The sequence below is a fragment of the Marmota flaviventris genome, chromosome 1, assembly GCF_047511675.1.
Source record: "Marmota flaviventris isolate mMarFla1 chromosome 1, mMarFla1.hap1, whole genome shotgun sequence".
Lineage (NCBI taxonomy): Eukaryota > Metazoa > Chordata > Mammalia > Rodentia > Sciuridae > Marmota > Marmota flaviventris.
This window is the reverse complement of record NC_092498.1, coordinates 34,220,450-34,238,284: the sequence shown is the minus strand read 5'-3', so window position 1 is coordinate 34,238,284 and position 17,835 is coordinate 34,220,450. Positions and strand designations below refer to the sequence as shown.

The following is a 17,835-nucleotide window of genomic DNA, read 5'->3' as shown; positions in this document are numbered from 1 at the left end:
TACTACTCCCAAAGCACCACATTGGTGTATGTCTTCTGTGTAGTAGGGTACATCCGGGGGAAAAGCCTACATGTATTTTAAACATATTTAATGTTTAGAGTTTCTAATTAACAGTATCTATTGAATATTTCTCCACACAATTATTTTTTTAAATGCACAGTATCTCAATATGTGGACATGCTCAAATTAATCTATCCCTTGTCATTGTATATTTATTTTGTTTCTTACTTACTGTCATCTATTATAAATAATAATGGTCTTCAAAGACCATCTTTGTAGCCAGTTATAATTAGCCAAGACCATTTTATGAGGCTGCATACATTGAGGACTGAGAGTAGAGAATCTACCAAGAGGTAGTTTGGTGTGATATTGTACCAGTTGCCCTAATGACATCTACTACGCTGTAAAACGGCAGCTCTGTGTCTGTGGTCTGGCTTTGGTGAGGTTACTGTATAACAGGTATTCTGAACTGTGCTACATAGTAACCTTAGTTTGGGTATATAAAATTTAGTATATTCGTGACAATGAATAGCAAGTTGAAGTACACTATGAAATAATATAATTGCTGATAATAAGCATAGGCTTAGCTTCAAAATAGCTAGCTTAAAATTTCCTGTATAGTGCATTTTAAAGATTTCACTAATGTTCTTGGAGGAGTGGCATCCAGCCATTTCTGGAATGAAATAACACACATTGTTTATAGTTTAGACCATAATTGATTTAATGCGTATTTTTACTACTTTGACAAACCATTTATCTTATATGAAAAGAATAATTCTCTCCACAGGTAATAAATAAAATTATAATTCTATAAAATGATATTTGATGATCCACGAATTTTTTTTAAATATTAATTTTTTAGTTGTAGTTGGACACAATGCCTTTATGTCACTTATTTGTTTTTATGTGGTGCTGAGGATCGAACCCAGGGTCTTGTACATGTGAGGCGAGTACTCTACCACTGAGCCAACAACCCAGCCCCCACAATTTTTTTTAAGATTGTTTTTTAACCTAAGTGGATGTGTTCTCTGGCTGTTTTTTACTTTTTTGCTACTGTGACTGAAAGACTTAAAGAACAATTTGAGGAGGAAAAGTTTATTTGGAGACTGATGGTTTCAAAGATCTCCATCCATAGATAGCTAACTCCATTCCTCAGGGCCCGACATGTGGCAGAACATGATGGCAGAGAGTGTGGTGGAGGAAAGCAGTTGTGGGCATGGCACCTAGGAATAGAGAGATAGAGATAGAGATAGAGATAGAGAGAGAGAGAGAGAGAGAGAGAGAGAGAGAGAGAGAGAGTGCTCCCCTCACCAGACAAAATATAAATTCCCAAGGTGTATCCTAGTGCCCACCTCCTCCAGCCGCATCCTACCTGCTTTTAGTTACCACTCAGTTAAGCCCTATCAGGTGATTATTTCACTGATTGGGTCAAGGCTGTCAGAACCCAATCATTCTTGCATTGTCTCACACATGAGCTTTTAGGGGACACCTCACCTCTAAACCATAGCACTGGTGATATTTGAATCATCCTAGAATCACAAAATCCATTATTTAAGAACGTTTGTCGTCCTTGTTCCCCTCCTATTCTTAGAGGTAAGTGTGTCTCTGTGTTTGGATAATAACATGATTTTATTTCTTCCTCTGCATACGTGGCTTTGAGCCTGTGTGGCAGTTGCTTGTACTTCAAAGAGTCTTTGCTATTGAATGAGGATTCAAGTGAGGCCAATGGGAAATCTTCTGGTCTTGGTGCTCTCACAGCCTCCACATTAAGGAGGCAGGATCTCCACCTGAGGCTTCTAGACAGTAACTATATTTTGATTCAAGCTTTTGATCAACAAGCTGTTTTAATTGATGGGACAAAGACTGAAACTAGAGTCTCTTTAGCACAGAACTTCTAAGCTTTATTGAGAATAATTGTTCATTTCTTTGTGACCCACCTTACCATTTCCCAGCTTTGATCTTAAATCTTTTCTCTATCTTTTTAGGCTGGAGGCTCCCAAGTGATTTTCACAAATCCTTTAGAAATTGTCAAGATCCGTTTGCAAGTGGCTGGAGAAATCACCACTGGACCCCGAGTCAGTGCTCTGTCCGTCCTGCGAGATCTGGGGTTCTTTGGCATCTACAAGGTATCTATTAATCATTTGTTTGATTGCTTGATCATTTGCTAAACTAGTAACTGTTCATCAACATGAAATTGATTTTTCCTGTGAAGAAATGGTCTTCTGGAACCCATAGGGAGGTACCCATTCTGCCATCTGCCAAAAAACTGCCTTCACAGATACACAAATCCAAGCTGACTATGATGTGAATGGTGTCCACAGCACAACTCTTTACAGCATCACTGGCTGGGGCTTTATTTTGATTTGTTATTGATACAAAATCTAATTCTCCATGTCCTCCTTCATGAGGAATATATGCAAGAATCCTAGGGCACCATCTTCAGGAGGCATCCTGAGTTCAGTTAACCTATACCAGGGCAAGAATTTTATTTTCTAATCCTACACATTGGCCCTATCTGTGTTTTCTATGTCTACGCCACCTCTCAATTATTATAAATCTTAACCATTTTTCATTTAGAAATGGTTTTTCAGAATTATTGTAAAAACCAAACTTTCAGAGGATATTTGAAAATTTTCATTCACACCATTCTACCATAAAGTTGTAATGAAATATACCAAAATCATTTGTATATATGCCCTGCTCTAAGACTATCACCATTTTTCAGTAAGATTCCAAAAAAAATGTTTAGGCCAACTTGAATAAGTAAACCTTTAAGAACATAGGGGGAGAAGTCAAATGTATACTTAAAGTAGTTTCTTATATTTACACAGAAATTATAAAAACAATTATATGAAATTAATAATGGTTTGTTCCCATGGCTAATATCAAGAAATGTCTTATTCCAGTTATTCTTGTAAATTTTAAATCAGTGTCTTGATCACTACTTAATTTTTTTTTTAAATCATCTATTAATGTGGTTTTACAGAGCATACTGTCTTCGTTTTTACCCTCTGCAAGATATAGCTCTTTTCATCTTCATGTACAATATTGTCCCTGGAAATTTTATCCCACAGACATATAATATTGAGAGAGTTGATTTCTGTTTTCCTGGTCTCAGTTCATACCGAGTGGGTATAATTGATCCCCATGAATTTCAGTTTACTACCATATTGCTTTTTAGAGAACTTTTTAATATCTTGTTTTGACATTCAGTGCAGCATTTGTGAGATCTTACCCCAATACTTTTTTCCCCCTTTTTGACTACCCAGAATTCTTCAGGTAATCTCACTAAATATCCAGAATTAATAATAATTGAGGTCATTTCAGGCACATCTACATTCCCCAAATGATATTTATCATGGTCAAGTGGTTAGAAAGAGCACCCCATAAGCTGAGCCTTTGTAAGAATCAAATACAATGTGATGTCCTCCTTAATGAGATTGATCTGGGGAGATAGGAACAACTTGCTTTATTTACTTAAGCATATGTGGTTTTTGAGAATAAAAATGCTGATTGTTTTTAAAGCAGCACTTAAGATGCTCAATCAGGGATTGTGCAGTAAGCAGTATTCTATAGCTATTTTCTTTACCAATTCATTATCCAGCTATAAGAAATAAACAGTATTATCATGAGGCATAGCATAGATCAGTTTGAAATCATCTTCTTTTCTAAAATTTTTAGGCTCTTGCGGTGTATAACACCATGTAGCAGCTTGTCATTTTGACAGGATGCCAAGGAGTCTTTCAATGGGGCTGTCTGGTAAAAAGCACTTGGGTACTCTGGTGGTGACTGTCATCAGAATGTCTAGATGGATAAAATGGTAAAAACTTGTTTGCTGATACAGAAACAGGGCCTGTTAAATCACCTGCAGATGTTACGAGCCAGGGACTTTGTGCTTTTCATCTTCACATTATTTCATAATCTTAATTCCCTTTAACACTCTTTGGAAGTAGTTGGTATCCTGGTTTTGCAGTCGGGTGAACAGAGGCTGCCAGCCTTGGTATTTGAGCTGAAACAGAGGCTCAGAAGTTGCTTGTTTCCACTTTTGTGCTAAAATTGCTTTCCTGAAATGGGCAGGATTGCTCAAGTTTGAGCAAGAGAACTCTCCCATGTAAAGTTAGTTTAATTACTAGTCTAGTGATTTAATCTAGTTCAGAGGCATTCCACAGAGCTTGACACTGTCTCACAATACACTGGTTTTTGGTGTATTGATAATTACCAAGTGAAGTCACTAGTGCTTTGGGCTGGAAACTTGGTTTCTTTGCAAGAGAATGACCTGGCAGTCTCCACCTTCATGCTGGCCATCCATATCAACTGAATTCCTGGAGACTTGTGAGTCTTCCTTAGGTGGACATGCACCTCTCTGTGGTGTCTGCTCCTTTCAGTCAACTGGCTCTTGCATTACCACTCTAGCTGATCCTCATTTTTGATATCCTGGCTTCCAGCCTCTCCCTTACCTAGTGAAATGGGTGCCAGCCCCACCCCACTTTACCTATCCTTCCTCACCTTTGCTGGTCAGAAATCATTTCAGTAGGTTAAGCTCCCTCCATTTAGGGAGCATCACAGCTTTAATATTGCCCTGAATTTAATGTGTTTTTGTTTCAAGGTAGCTCTTTTTAGCAATAGTGCCTTTCTCTGTTGCCTTGATTGGGTAGAAAAATGCAAATGGCGAGAAGTGAACTAATACTTTTAAGCCTGGTTTGTGTCCTTCCCTGTGGGTCTTAAAAGAGACCACTGTCATAGTTTTTGTTGGGACTGGTAATCTGCCTTCTCTTCCCCTGGGGTCTTTTGTTTGCTCTGTTAACATTACAATGGCGTGCACAGGAGGAGTGAGAGGTTGGCTCTGTCTGTGTGTCTAGGCCTGCTGAGCTTAACCTTACCTGAATTGGACTTAAGCAAGCTTTCTGTTTTTCTCCTGAATTGACTTGCAAAATACCTAACTATTCTGTAACTTCCCAGTAAATGGCAATTAGAATTCTTGCTTTAGAAATACATTTGCAACTGAAAAAGAGTGGATTTGGTAAACATTTCACATTCCTGAAATTAGAAATAGTTTAGAGCCAATATAGGAAACTATGTAAACAAAGCCCCCCTCTAAAATAGTGACATTTAGAGAGCTGTAGTTATAGCATGCAGAAAATAGGTGGTTGAAGTAAAGTCAGAATAAATCATTGCCTTTGGAAGAGCTGCCTGATTGTGATGTAGTTAAGAAAAAAAAAAAAATCTTTAACATATACTACATTTCTTAAGAATGTAAGAGGTTGGGGCTGGGTAGAAGAGCACTTACCTAGCATGCATAAGGCCCTGGGTTTGATCCTCAGCATTGAAAAACAACAACAAAAAACTATATGAGGATGTAATTATCTTTTCCTAGATTTTCTTTTATGCATAATCCCCTGGAGTATAAAATAAGTCAGATTCTCTCATAGGAAAGAAAGTTGCATTCATCTACTTTTGAATGTTACCTATTCCATAGGAACTCTCAACTTATAAAATTTGTTGTTGAACATTAAATGGCAGCAGAGCTATCATAGGTCAATAGATGCTTCCTTAGGAAGCCCAGAAGAGTTCATGCCTCTTTTCCGAGACAAAAACTGTTTAGTAAAGCACTGAGAGCTAGGATCCATCAAGCATTGTTCAAAACAGTTTTCAAATTGCATAATCACAAATAAAACACGGGCTTATACTAGAAAGTTGCTTAGGAATATGGGCTGTTGTGTTCTGATCAAAGGCATTCGTTTCACCCACTGTGTTTGACAGTTTTCAAGTGTGTTTCTCAACTACCTGCATCAGTGTGTACCTGAGTTCATCCATTGTGTCTAAATGAATATTGAAGCTATTGTCCATATCTTGCAAAAGCAAGCAATGATATGTCTGTGTGTTCTTGTTTATTTTGTTACTTCTCTCAAAGGTTTGGTTTTTAAAATCTTCAAATAAAATACAAGTTGATATTTTTAAAACCTCAAACTATTGAGAAGGGTATATGGAGGGAAGTAAAATTCTCTCTCCAACCTTTACTTTTCCATTCTCTTCAAATAGTTGCTGCTTAAATTTTTTATAAATCCTTGGAAAAATTTGTCTACTTAGATCAGTATTGTCTCCTCATCCCTTTCATTCTTTCTCTCTCTGTATTTTAAACTTTACCAATATCAATATAGCCTGTGGTGTTTTAGTACAAATAGAGTACTTCTAGGCACAATGTATGTTAAAACTCTTTCTCTCCTTGTTTTATTTGATAGTGGTATACAATTATTTAAAAGTTTTTTCTCACTCACCACCCCCATGCTGGGTATAAGTTTTCTTTTAACTGATTTCATATATGTATTAGTTGTAGTTGGACACAATACCTTTATTTTATTTATTTATAGGCGGTGCTAAGGATTAGACCCAGGGTCTTGCACGTGCAAGCCACAACTCAAGTCTCCTGGTTTCCTCTTAATGAATACTTATGTTTCTTCCAGTGTGGAAATACAAGCAATGCCTGGTGAACTTCCCTGTGTTTTATTTTGATAATGTTTTTTTGTTTTTTTAAATTAGTGCATTAAAATTATACATGATAGTGGCATTGGTTACTTATACATATATACACACTATGCAACAGTATAATTTGGTATTTTGATATTCTTTTATAAGTGTGTACAAAGAATAAATTCCTAGGAGTGAAGACATCAGGTCAAAGGGGCATGTACATTTTTTAGTTTTAATAGGTCTAATCAAATTCCATCAGTTTAATTTTATCCTGATAACACATAGTACTTATACGAATAATTCCTCAGTTTATCAGCTTTTATAAATTTCTTTTTATATGCATATGCCCCACATGAAGAATGAAATTGTTTAATTATTGCTTTGAGAATGTGTTGAACACTAGTTGTCTGACATCAAGGGGCATGCTTTGGTTTTACTGCTACCCTAATGGCTGCTTTCACTCTCCCACTTATACTTCTGTCTTCATCTGGACTTTATTCTGACTTTGACTCCAAATTCATTGTTATTACAGCAGCTAGAATGATCCATTTAAAATGTAAGTCAGATTAATTCACACAATACACTTTCTTAATATTTATAGTAACTGTATTCACAATTGCCAAAACCTAGAAGCAACCAAGATGTCCTTCACTAAGTGAATGGATAAACAAACTGGGGACATGCAGACAATGGAATATTACTTGATGCTAAAAAGAAACAAGCTCTCAAACTGTGAAAACACATGGAAACAATTTTAAGCGCATATTACTAAGTGAAAGAAGCTGATCTGAAAAGGGTACATGTTACATGAGTCCAAGTACATGACATTCTGGAAAAGGCAAAACCATAGAGACAGTAACAAGATCCATCAGCCCACTTTTATTGGGAGCTAACTATGTGCCTGGTGCTGTTCTAGCCATTTGGGAATATTGAAGATATTGTCCATATCTTGCAAAAACAAGCAATGATATATCTGGGAGATGGCTGGGAAAAACCAACTGGCTTCTCACAGTTTGGTGAACAGGAAAAGTTTGCCATCAAGAAAACAAATATATAACATCAGGTGGTGCTTAGACCTAAAAGGCAGGGTAAGGGGATATAGAAAGGCCAAAGAAGGCCGGGCTGCAATTTAATAGGGTGGTCAGGGAAGACCTCTAGAATGAGGTATCTGGGCAGAAACCAGAAGGAAATGAAAAACTAGTGGGCTCTACAGAAACTGCTCCCCAGTGGAAAACCTTCCAGCACTTTCTCTTGCAGTTAGAGCAGATCTCCAACTGCTTGCCTGGGGGCCTTTCCTCCTCACCCTCCATTTTGTGTCAACATCCTGTGAGCTAGCTCTGCTGGCTTCCTTTGCTTTCTTCAGATATTTCATGCTTTCTCCCTTTTGTTCTTCAGTCTGCCCAAAGGCTCTTCCCCTGAACCGTTAGCCCAACAGATGCCTTCTCAGTAAGACTGCCAGGCCACTTACTATCGTGGTCCCCTTTCCAGTTCTCCAGCAGTATGCATCACCATCTAATGTCCTTCTTTGTGTGTCTATGTCTCCCTTATCTAGAGTGTATTTGTAGCAGCAACCTTTCTTCATTGCTGTTTTATAACTTTTCTGGCACTTAAGTAGATACCTGATAAATACCTATTGAGCCCATAATATAACTAAAAGCCAGGTGTTTCCACATTATTAGAGGATATTAGAGCAGAGAAAGTGGATTGGTGAATAATACCCCAAAAGATCATGATGTTGGGAAAGTCAAAGTAAATAGGGGGGCTATCTGTATCCAGTTTCAGAGGCACCCCTTTCTCCACCCAGCAAGCTTTGCCCTAGATGCCCTAAACCAGAGATACAAAAATAATTTAGTAAGTGTGGTTTGTAAAGACTTCACCATCTTGTGGTGGCACTTAGCCAAGTTCACAGATCCATAGAAATTATGTGTATACAGTTGAGAAGAGCTGTCCAAGGGTGTATGCACAGGCTATAAAGGAGGTGGAGCTGACTCACAGAGATATGGCAAGGAAGACTTTCTGAAGGAGATGGCCTTGAATAATGAACACATGAACCAGGTGGAAGGCAGAGATGGATGGCCTGAGCAGCTTTATGTTTGAGAAAATATAATTTGGCTTCAGTGGGGGAATGCCAGGGAAATAATCATAAGGTTATTATGGGGATTTATTAAAGTACATATATACAAAGAACACAAGGTGGAGCTTAAGCACAGAGAGTGTATGATGTACAAGTTATTATTAATTTTTAATTATAGAATAACAACTAAGAGATTCTTGTAAAAATACCTAATTCTGTCCCGGGCCTAATTTCTAATGTTGTGTGGTCAGCAATCTCCTCTAAGCTAGGCGTTCAACTTTGGACTTCAGAATAGCAAATAAAAAGGAGATGTCTTGAAAAACATTGTTTCTATAAAATAGTTCCCAAAGGAATTGAAAGAAGCCAGGGGAGAGAGATTCTTAAAAACATAGGACAAGTGAGCCTAAGTGTCCATGCTCAGATGAGTGGATAAACAAAATCTGGCAAATACATATAAAGGAATAGTATTCATCCTGAAAAAGGGAGGAAATTCTGACATATGCTTCAACGTGGATGAACCTTGAGGACATTATGCCAATTGAAATAAACCAATCACAAAAGGACAGTATGACAAACTTCCACTTGTATGAAGTATCTGGATAGTCAGATTTGCAGAGACAGAAAGTGGGATGGTGGTTGCCATGGCCCAGAGGGAGGGGATAATGGGAGGTAGTGTTCAGTGGGTAAATAATTTCAGTTTTGCAATATGAAAAGGTTCTGGAGTGTGAATGCACTTAACCCTATTGAACTGTACAGTTAAAAATGCTTAAGACAGGGCTGGGGATATAGCTCAGTTGGTGGAGTGCTTGCCTCACATGCACAAGGCCCTAGGTTCAATCCCCATCATCACAAAAAAAAAAAAAAAAAATGCTGAAGACAATAAATTTTAGGTTATGTATATTTTACTACAATTCTACCAACTGAGCTATATCCCCTGCACCTCATTCACCAAATATTCACTGTGTGCTAGCACTTCAGTAGGTACTGGAGTTTCAGAGATGTATATAGTATCATTGCCTTCTGTGTGATCAGTATTGAGGGCATGAGAGAATATAAACATAAAATTCTACTGCCATAAAGTTCTTTTTAAAAGTTTATTTTAATAGGACAGAAAATTCAGATACAAAGAGATATCTAACAATAACATATTATGTTCCCTAGCCTCAAGCAGCAGTAACCTATCTTTCCAGAGACAAACATTTTTACCAGTTTTTTTTTCTATTATTTGTTTTGTTCTAATTTTGTTGTTTCTTGCTGAGTGCCCACAGGATTAGTTTTAAGACAGGTCTTTTATCTTAACTTTCAGACTATAATGTACTGCCCTTCATGGTCAAACTATATAAAATGATGCTACTAACTCACTGTTCATAGTGGCTGTGAATATATTTTCCAGAAGTAATGGATATGTTTCTGTTTCCATTAAGTCATCCTTATATTCTCTGGTTTCCAGTTGTGACCAAGGTATGCATTTAAAAACTGGCTGGCTTAAGAAATGTTAATTGACTACAGAATGAAACAGATAAATGTGTCATGGTAAATAAAGAGGCCTATGGGGTCTGATCAACTTAGTAAACTCTTATAAACTTATTTGGTAGAATTGGGTCTTTCACTAAATAAAAGATTGTATCTTAACCTCATAAATGCCAAACCCTACAATGAATGATTCAGGTATGAACTTCCATTTTCCATTCCAATAGGACAATGTGCTTTTCATTGATAATAGTAATTATCATTACCTTTTATTGGAGGTCTTGTGCCAGATATTACACTAGGTACCTTATTCTAATCATTGGATTTAAGTTTAGTGTGTAAAAATTTTGCATTTCATGGATGAGAAAATTGAGGCACTGAGATTCTGAGAATTTTACCCAATGTCAGAGAGATGATCTGAGGCTAGGTTTCTGATGACAAATCCTGTATTCTATTCTTGCTCCTAAAATGTACTATTTTTGGTATGGAGAAGCAGAATTCAGATGTAGTTCCATATTTAAGTTGATACATTTTTAATATATTTTTTTTAAAGTTGGGTACTTCTCTGAGAAGTCATCCTCTTCAGGGAGAGAGCTTTCAGAGAGTTGCATGGAGTGGTGAGGCACAGAAAACCCCATCTCAGTTAGCTAAGTAGTCATAATCATTGATGTTATAGACAAATGGCCTCACTGATGTACTAAGAAAGGTTGGGGGAAAAGCGCCCCCACCCCCCAAATTTGGTGATCTACATTAAGGAGAAAATTTAAAAAAAAAATTAGCAAGGGGCACTACCTACATAATCATTCCATGTTTTAAAGGAAATGTGTCTAGAGACAGTATCAAGGAACCAGCTTAAGTATCTCCTCCAAAAGGCCTAAACTCTATAGGGTTTTCAGCTACTGGAAGATCAAAAATGATCATCCAGTTAAAAACAACTTAAAATGTTGTACAATGTTTTGGGTTTTTTAAAATCATTTTTAAGTGGACACAATACCTTCATTTTATTTATTTATTTTTTGTGGTGCTGAGGATCCAACCCAGTGTCTCGAATGCACTTCACCACTGAGCCACAACTCCAGGCCCCTCTACAATGTATTTTTAAAAAACCTTTTCAAATTATAGCAAAGAAATTAGGAATGTTTAAGCCTAAAATGAGGTGAATTCAGCAGAACCATAAAGCTGACTTTTGCCTTGAAGACATTTGCCAAATACCTGAAGTTGAGCATTAATTTTTTTTTTATTGTAAACTTTGGCATATGCTAATGACTTTTTTTTATTTGTTCTAATTAGTTATACATGACAGCAGAATTTTTGAAGCTATGTGGGACAGCTAGGTATTGCCTAAAGAAGTAAATATAAAAAGAACAGGGTGGAGACTAAGGTAAGTCAAGCAAAGGACTTCAGTGACAAAATTTAAGGGGATATTTACTTCCAGGGGCCAGCCCTATGTGTGCATAGCCCTGATAATGAGGGTTTCCTTGATGTGTCTATTCTGGGATCACTAATCTTAACCCTACCTCTGGTCCTAAAGAAAATCATCCCCCATAACATGGACCACAAAGAGCTGTACCCCCAGTGGATGGGTAAAATAATAATGCCTCTTCTACTCTAAGTTGCAAAGAAAATTGCCTTACTTCTCAATGGAGGAAGAGAAAAGGTGCTAGGGAGGAAACCCTCTCCTAAGAATCAGAAATCCTGAGCTGGTCTCACATGGGCTTATAGGCTGAATTTCTATTTCTTTTATGATAAGAAAAATGTCAAGCTGATAATTTATTTTTAAACAGTCTTGAACTTACGGTGCTCCTTTGTGTCTGACAAAAGCAGACATAAGTCTTCTCTAGAGGAACCCACATTCAACCCAGGCCTTAAAATTTTCATAGACTGTGTTACAAGGAAGTGAACAAGTCACATTAGAAAATCTCAAGTCATACAGGCAGTGAGGCCCTTTAAGGAGAAATAACAAAAACCATGGGGAAGCATATTAAATCTACAAAGATTTAATGATTGGGGGATACTAGGATCAAATCCAGGGTCTCACACCTGCTATGCAAGTGCTCTACCACTGAGCTATATTCCCAGACCTTTTTTAAATTTTATTTTGAAATGGGGTCTAGTTAAGTTGCACATGCTGGCCTCAGACTTGCAATCCTTCTGCTTCAAACTTCCAAATAGCCAGGATTTCAGGCATGAACCACCATTCCTGGTTATAAATTTTTAAATTATCAGAAATATTAAGAGAATGTTTTAAAAAGTGAAAATATTTATAATGATTAAAATTTAACAGATGGCTTTGACAACAGATTGAACACAGTCAGAGAGAGCATTAGTGAACTGGAATATGTGAAATTATCCAGTATGTATTTCTGAGAGACATAGAAATTGAGACAGAGAAAAGTGTGAGATGGTCTAATCGGTATAAAACAAAACTTGAAAGAAAGGAAAGATGATAGCTGAAGATTTTTCAGATCTTATAATAGTCATTAATCCACAGACTCAAGAAGTACAACAGATTGCAATTATGAGATAAAGGTAATCCAAACTAGACACAGTAGACTAAAATTGCTGAACATTAAAACTAAAGAGAACCTATTAAGTAGCCAGAGAGAAAGGCAGATTTGCTTCCAAGGGGGCAACAGTTGAACTGACAGTTAATTTAGTAATAATGACAGCCGGGAGACAGTTGAATGGTATCTTCAGTGTTTATAAGAAAAAACTTTTCCACCTAGAATTCTATACCCTGTAAATATGTATTTTAGGGACAGAGAGAAAAATGAAAACATTTTTAGACTGGAAGAACACATCACCAGTAAAGCCTTAATAAAGGAAATTATAAAATGTACTTTAAGTAGAAGAAAATTGATTACAGGTGGAAATGCAACAGAAATGAAAAGCAAAGATAGTAATAAATGTTTACTCTAAACAGCATTGCCTTAATTAATTTGTATATGTATGTATATGTTTATACATGGTAATTATAAATGCTTAATGTTTTAAGGTAAAATTAAAATTCATAATCATAAAATGGGGATTGCTTATAACTTAAGTAGTCTAAAGAACATGTGTTTATACAAGAGGAAAGTGAAGATAGCAAAGACTGTAATACATTAACCAGGTGTATTAACATTCTCAGTGTAAACACCTACACGAGAAATAGACTTTGCAGGTAATGGTGTGAGTGAGTGGGGGAGAGGAAGGAAAGGTAACAAAAATTGAAAAGGTGGGATACATGTCACAGATCGGCTTTGTGAAGGTGGCAAGAGTGGCAGCTTGGAGACTAAAGGTCCATGTAAAAAAATTCCAGTTCATGTAAGTGATGAACATCATCAATGACAAGGCAACATACAACAGCAGAACAGTAGAGAGCTGGGACTGACAGTGGCATTTACTTAAAACAAAACAAAAACAAACAAACAAAAAACCTCGGGGTTGCCAAGATTATCTTTTTAGAATTTCAATGAAATTAAGGAGAACCTAATGTTTTAAAAGTCTGTGAACTAAAAACCAAATAGTAAACTACATTTTATATTCAAATGGATGTCATTTTCATGTTTAGTGATACCAAACATTCATTTATTGGCCAGTCTGTTTGGTTTCAACACCACTGACAATAACATAAGAGGTCTTGGCACTAGTGATGTTTCTCAGCAAGATGCTGAAACTCACATCTTCTCAGCAAGATGCTGAAACCCCAGCACCTGAGGTCAACCATTTCTTGACTGGGCAGAAGGCATGCTGCCAGGCTGCATATCTAAGGGTTAACTCATTTAGGGGAAGTCACAAAGAATGCTAAGGGATCAAGACATGACATGCTGCCCATTGTTTGTAGCTCCAGGATCAAAATATACAATTATACATGCCAAATAAATTCTAAACCTGTAAGGTAGGAAAAGAGGGGTGGCTCTGACGACAGGTGCCAGAAGCATTAAATAACCTTCTCAGACAAGGTGCACCACTGTTGTCTTGAATGCTGCAGGGTCCCTCAGTCTGGCATTTTTCCCCCATGCTAGACAATGTGTATTCACTGCTGGAGTCTCTGTTAAGCCTCTGTCTCCCAGACCTGCTGGCTCCTGGTGCCCAGCCCAACACAGAGGTGCCTTTGTGAATGTAATTACCTTTCCCTGTATTAGAAATAGTCTGTTTAGAGCTGTGTTTGCAGGTACAGCTAGAATAAGCAGGAATTAGCATGCAAAAAGACCTGCCCTGGCCCCGACTTCTTTATCAGCACCACCCTTCAGGACTGGCTTTTTTCCCCAACTTCAGATTGATTGGGCAGGTGTGATACCATCCAAAATGAAGAACTTTGAAAGAAAAAGAAGAAAGGCACAAAAGACATTGAGAATTGGAGATAGCTCTAGGAGTGGGGGGTGCAGGGAAATACTGACATGTTGTATCTTTTGACAGTCTCATATCAGAGAGAACTGCCAGAGTAAAACCAAATGGATGGTTCTAGAAATTTAAGAACTGATTAAAGCTCCCTGAGGCTTTCAGCACAGTGTCTACATCAAAAAGTCAAGAAAGCAAAATAAATGGTTCTTCTGCCGTGATGGTACCGTGGCCAGCATCTCTAAGCCTGTCTAGTTGGCCTGTAGTGATTATGGACAATGAACTTTAAGTGAAATTAGAGTACCTTTAAAGAACCTTCCTAGACCTCAGATATGATGAGTGTGGAGAGCATTAGAACAATTCAAAAATGGAAGGGGCCAGAGTTCAAGACTGTTTTTGTATAGGTCTACCCAGAGATGCTTTTTGTTGTTCCTATCTGTCATAGTGGGCCTTTTATTTAAAAAGAAGAAAAAACAATGATTTCCTTTTTTTTTTTTGAGATAGTACTTTAGTGGCTAGTAAGAGATTAGAGGATTGTATTTTGCATTTGGTAATTTTCCTCAAATGATTTTACTGTGTGTACAAAGGAAATTCAGGGCCAACCAGAAAATATCTAAGAGCAGAGACGCCCAGAGAACCAGGAAAATAGACTCAAGGCCAGAATGTAAGGATTTTTCTATGGGGCAGAAAGATTTAGAGATTTATATTAAATGGTACACACTTTGTAATTTACTAATTTTTTAATGGCCAAAGTAATTATTTCTGTGTTCTTGATGCAGGCTGTGGGATGTCAAAGATTGTTTTCCTCTATTGCACAGTTGCTTGTTCAGAATGGCTGATTGCTTAGTAAAAATTATGCATGGGGCAAGTAGAATACAAGTTTAAAAAGTTTGTGTTTTGATGTAGGACTAGAGAATGAGTGTTCACGACAAAGTGAAGGATTTATCAAGGAATCGGGGAGAGAAACTTTTTCACCCTTGGAACTTTAAAAGCCTTTTTAACATCCTGCTTCTCTTTTCTTTGTACAGGGAGCAGCAGGTCAGGGATTGCCTAAGGGGGCCTTGTAAATTGGCACCTGCCTTTGTGCCTACAGCCTGAAGGAAGCGGTGAGGAAAAGGAGGCCAGGGAAATTTAATGAGTGTGCCTGTTTCTCCAGCCTTTTGCAGAGTTAGCTCTCTTTGGGAATTGGGCTTTGATGCCTGGAGTGTAAGGGAATTGAAAGCCACCTCCTGACTCAACCAGGGTAGTTATTTGCTGTAGGGAGACACCTGAGCAGGTGCTGGACCGGGAAACAATACAGGTACCAGGAGAGGCAGGGAGACAACCCTCTGGTCACATTTGTCCCTCACGTGTATACTCAGTGCACTGGGTACTTTATAGAAGACTCTCACGGTAATTGCCTCATTTATTACTAATGAGTCCAGTCCCTCCCCTTCCCTGAAGAAGGTGACCTTTGGTGTTTTGTTGTTGATGTTTGCCACTGGGGATTGAGCCCAACGGCGTTTATCACATCCCCAGCCCTTTTTTATATTTAGAGACAGGGTCTCACTAAGTTGTTTAGGTTCTCACTAAGTTGATCAGGCTGGATTTGAACTCATGATTCTCCTGCTTCAGTCTCCTGAGCTGCTAGGATTAAAGGTGTGCACCACCTCACCAAGCACCTTTGATATTTTTGACAAGAAGTTTGCTGGGGCTCATCATATGGCTACCCCGCCATGCATAGGAGGTAGAAGGTGTGTGATCTTACCACATCTTCTCCCTATATCAGTGGATGCATTTTTAAAAGTTTGAACATCCCCTCTGTAGAGCAGGGATGGTGGCTGCCCACAAGTTCCATCTCTTTTTGGACTTTTTCTTTTTTTCAGGTAATTAGAAACCTAAGTCCTCTTACATATCCTAACATTCACTTTGGTTTGCATAATTTACTCGGCCTGATTCCTCTGTTAAAAATGCAACATATTCTACCACTTTCCCTTCAGCGTTGCACTGTGAGGTTTCTCCTTTTCCCGGGTTTGTTCCTTTTCACTTGTTTGTGTGTTTAATTTTGGCCAAGCCACTTTTCCTCTCTGCCATCCAGTGTTATTGTGAAACATCTCTTGAATTTCATCATACCTCTTCCCAGGCACTTCTCCCAGGAATGCATGACTTACTGTCATGATTTCAGGAAAGGAGGGAGAGGGTCTGCTTCTGGGGTCCCTTCTTGAGGCACCCAGCTGCTTCTTTCATGTGCCTTTACTCTTCTTGTGTCTTAGGGATGTTTCCGATTTCAGGTTCTGTCTTCCTATCCGTGTCCTTTTGCTCATATTGAAATCACATAGCATAAGACAAATTAATCTGACTCCCCCATGCCCTCCGCCCAACTTTAGAATTCTGGTACAAAATGACTCTTTTCTCCTAGGTTTTGTAGTATTCCCAACAAATAATATATCTTTGCTCAACTAAAAACTTTGTTTTCTAATATATTTTTCCAGCATGATTTATTGTCCTTCTGGAAATCTGACAACATATCTGAAAGCCTCCCATGTCTCTTTTTAGTTGTGATTTTTTTTTTCCCCCTATGGGAATTGGCAAAACAAAATCATTATCTTCAAGAACATGTGTTAGGCCCTAACTAACATAGATTTTGCAAAGTCTGTTATAAATTAAATCAGATTATAGTTCCTGGCCTCTGGTTACTTACAGTCTGAAATGGGCAACACTGATAGAGGCAGATAAAGGATGTGAAGAAAATTCAGAACAGTAATGAGAAGGTGTAGATAGTGTGGAGCCATGTGGAATCTATCCCTGTCCATCTTGCGCTTAAAAATTCATCAGTGGAAATGTGGTATGTAGGGTTTAAGTGAATGAAGAAGTTGTATTTAAGACGTTGGTACTCCCATCTTAGCAATCATAAAAGAAGATTCAGTGATAGATGTACCTTGACTGATCAGGTGAATGAGACATTGATAGCTTTACCTGACAGGCATCAGGATTACCAGGAGAGGAAACTGGGCAAGTGAAGGAAGTCATTATAAAGCTTTGACAAGGGTGAGAATATTCATCCTGATCCACAGGATAGCCCAATACCAAGGATGGCGTAGAGTTTTGGAAACAAGAAGTAGGGGCGGGGGGAATGTAGGCAACATGACTAAAAATGAAGGAAAAATTAGATCATGCCTGGCAAAAACACAAATCATACACTGAATCTAAGGAGAAGAAAAGGCATAACCCACAGCCACTCCACCATGATCTCAGCTCTGGAATGGTTGGTAATATTTCTGCTCACCGAAGGCTGCAGAACATTTACAGTACTCGCAGTAGTTATCTCTGGCTGGTGAAAATTAGGAGCAGTTAAATTTTTAATGCTTCCCTGAATTTTCCATGATAAATACTTACTGTTTTATAATCAGGAGGGGGAAAAAGAAATATTAGAAAATATTACCAGCAGTGATATGAGGAGAGCACATATTGAAATCTGGCCTTGAAATGTGAACATTGGGAAATGTAGTTAAAGATAAAAA

The 17,835-nt window shown here is 37.8% G+C and overlaps 1 protein-coding gene across 2 annotated transcripts in view; it reads left to right on the top strand.

Moving 5' to 3' along the window:
• The window catches only part of Slc25a13 (solute carrier family 25 member 13), a 180,968-nt gene that overhangs the window by 150,658 nt on the left and 12,475 nt on the right, over nucleotides 1-17,835 (top strand). For both annotated transcript variants that reach the window (XM_071612477.1, XM_071612486.1), the window contains one exon: nucleotides 1,986-2,126. In XM_071612477.1, the coding sequence (XP_071468578.1) occupies nucleotides 1,986-2,126 (141 nt within the window). The remainder of the gene's footprint in view (nucleotides 1-1,985; nucleotides 2,127-17,835) is intronic.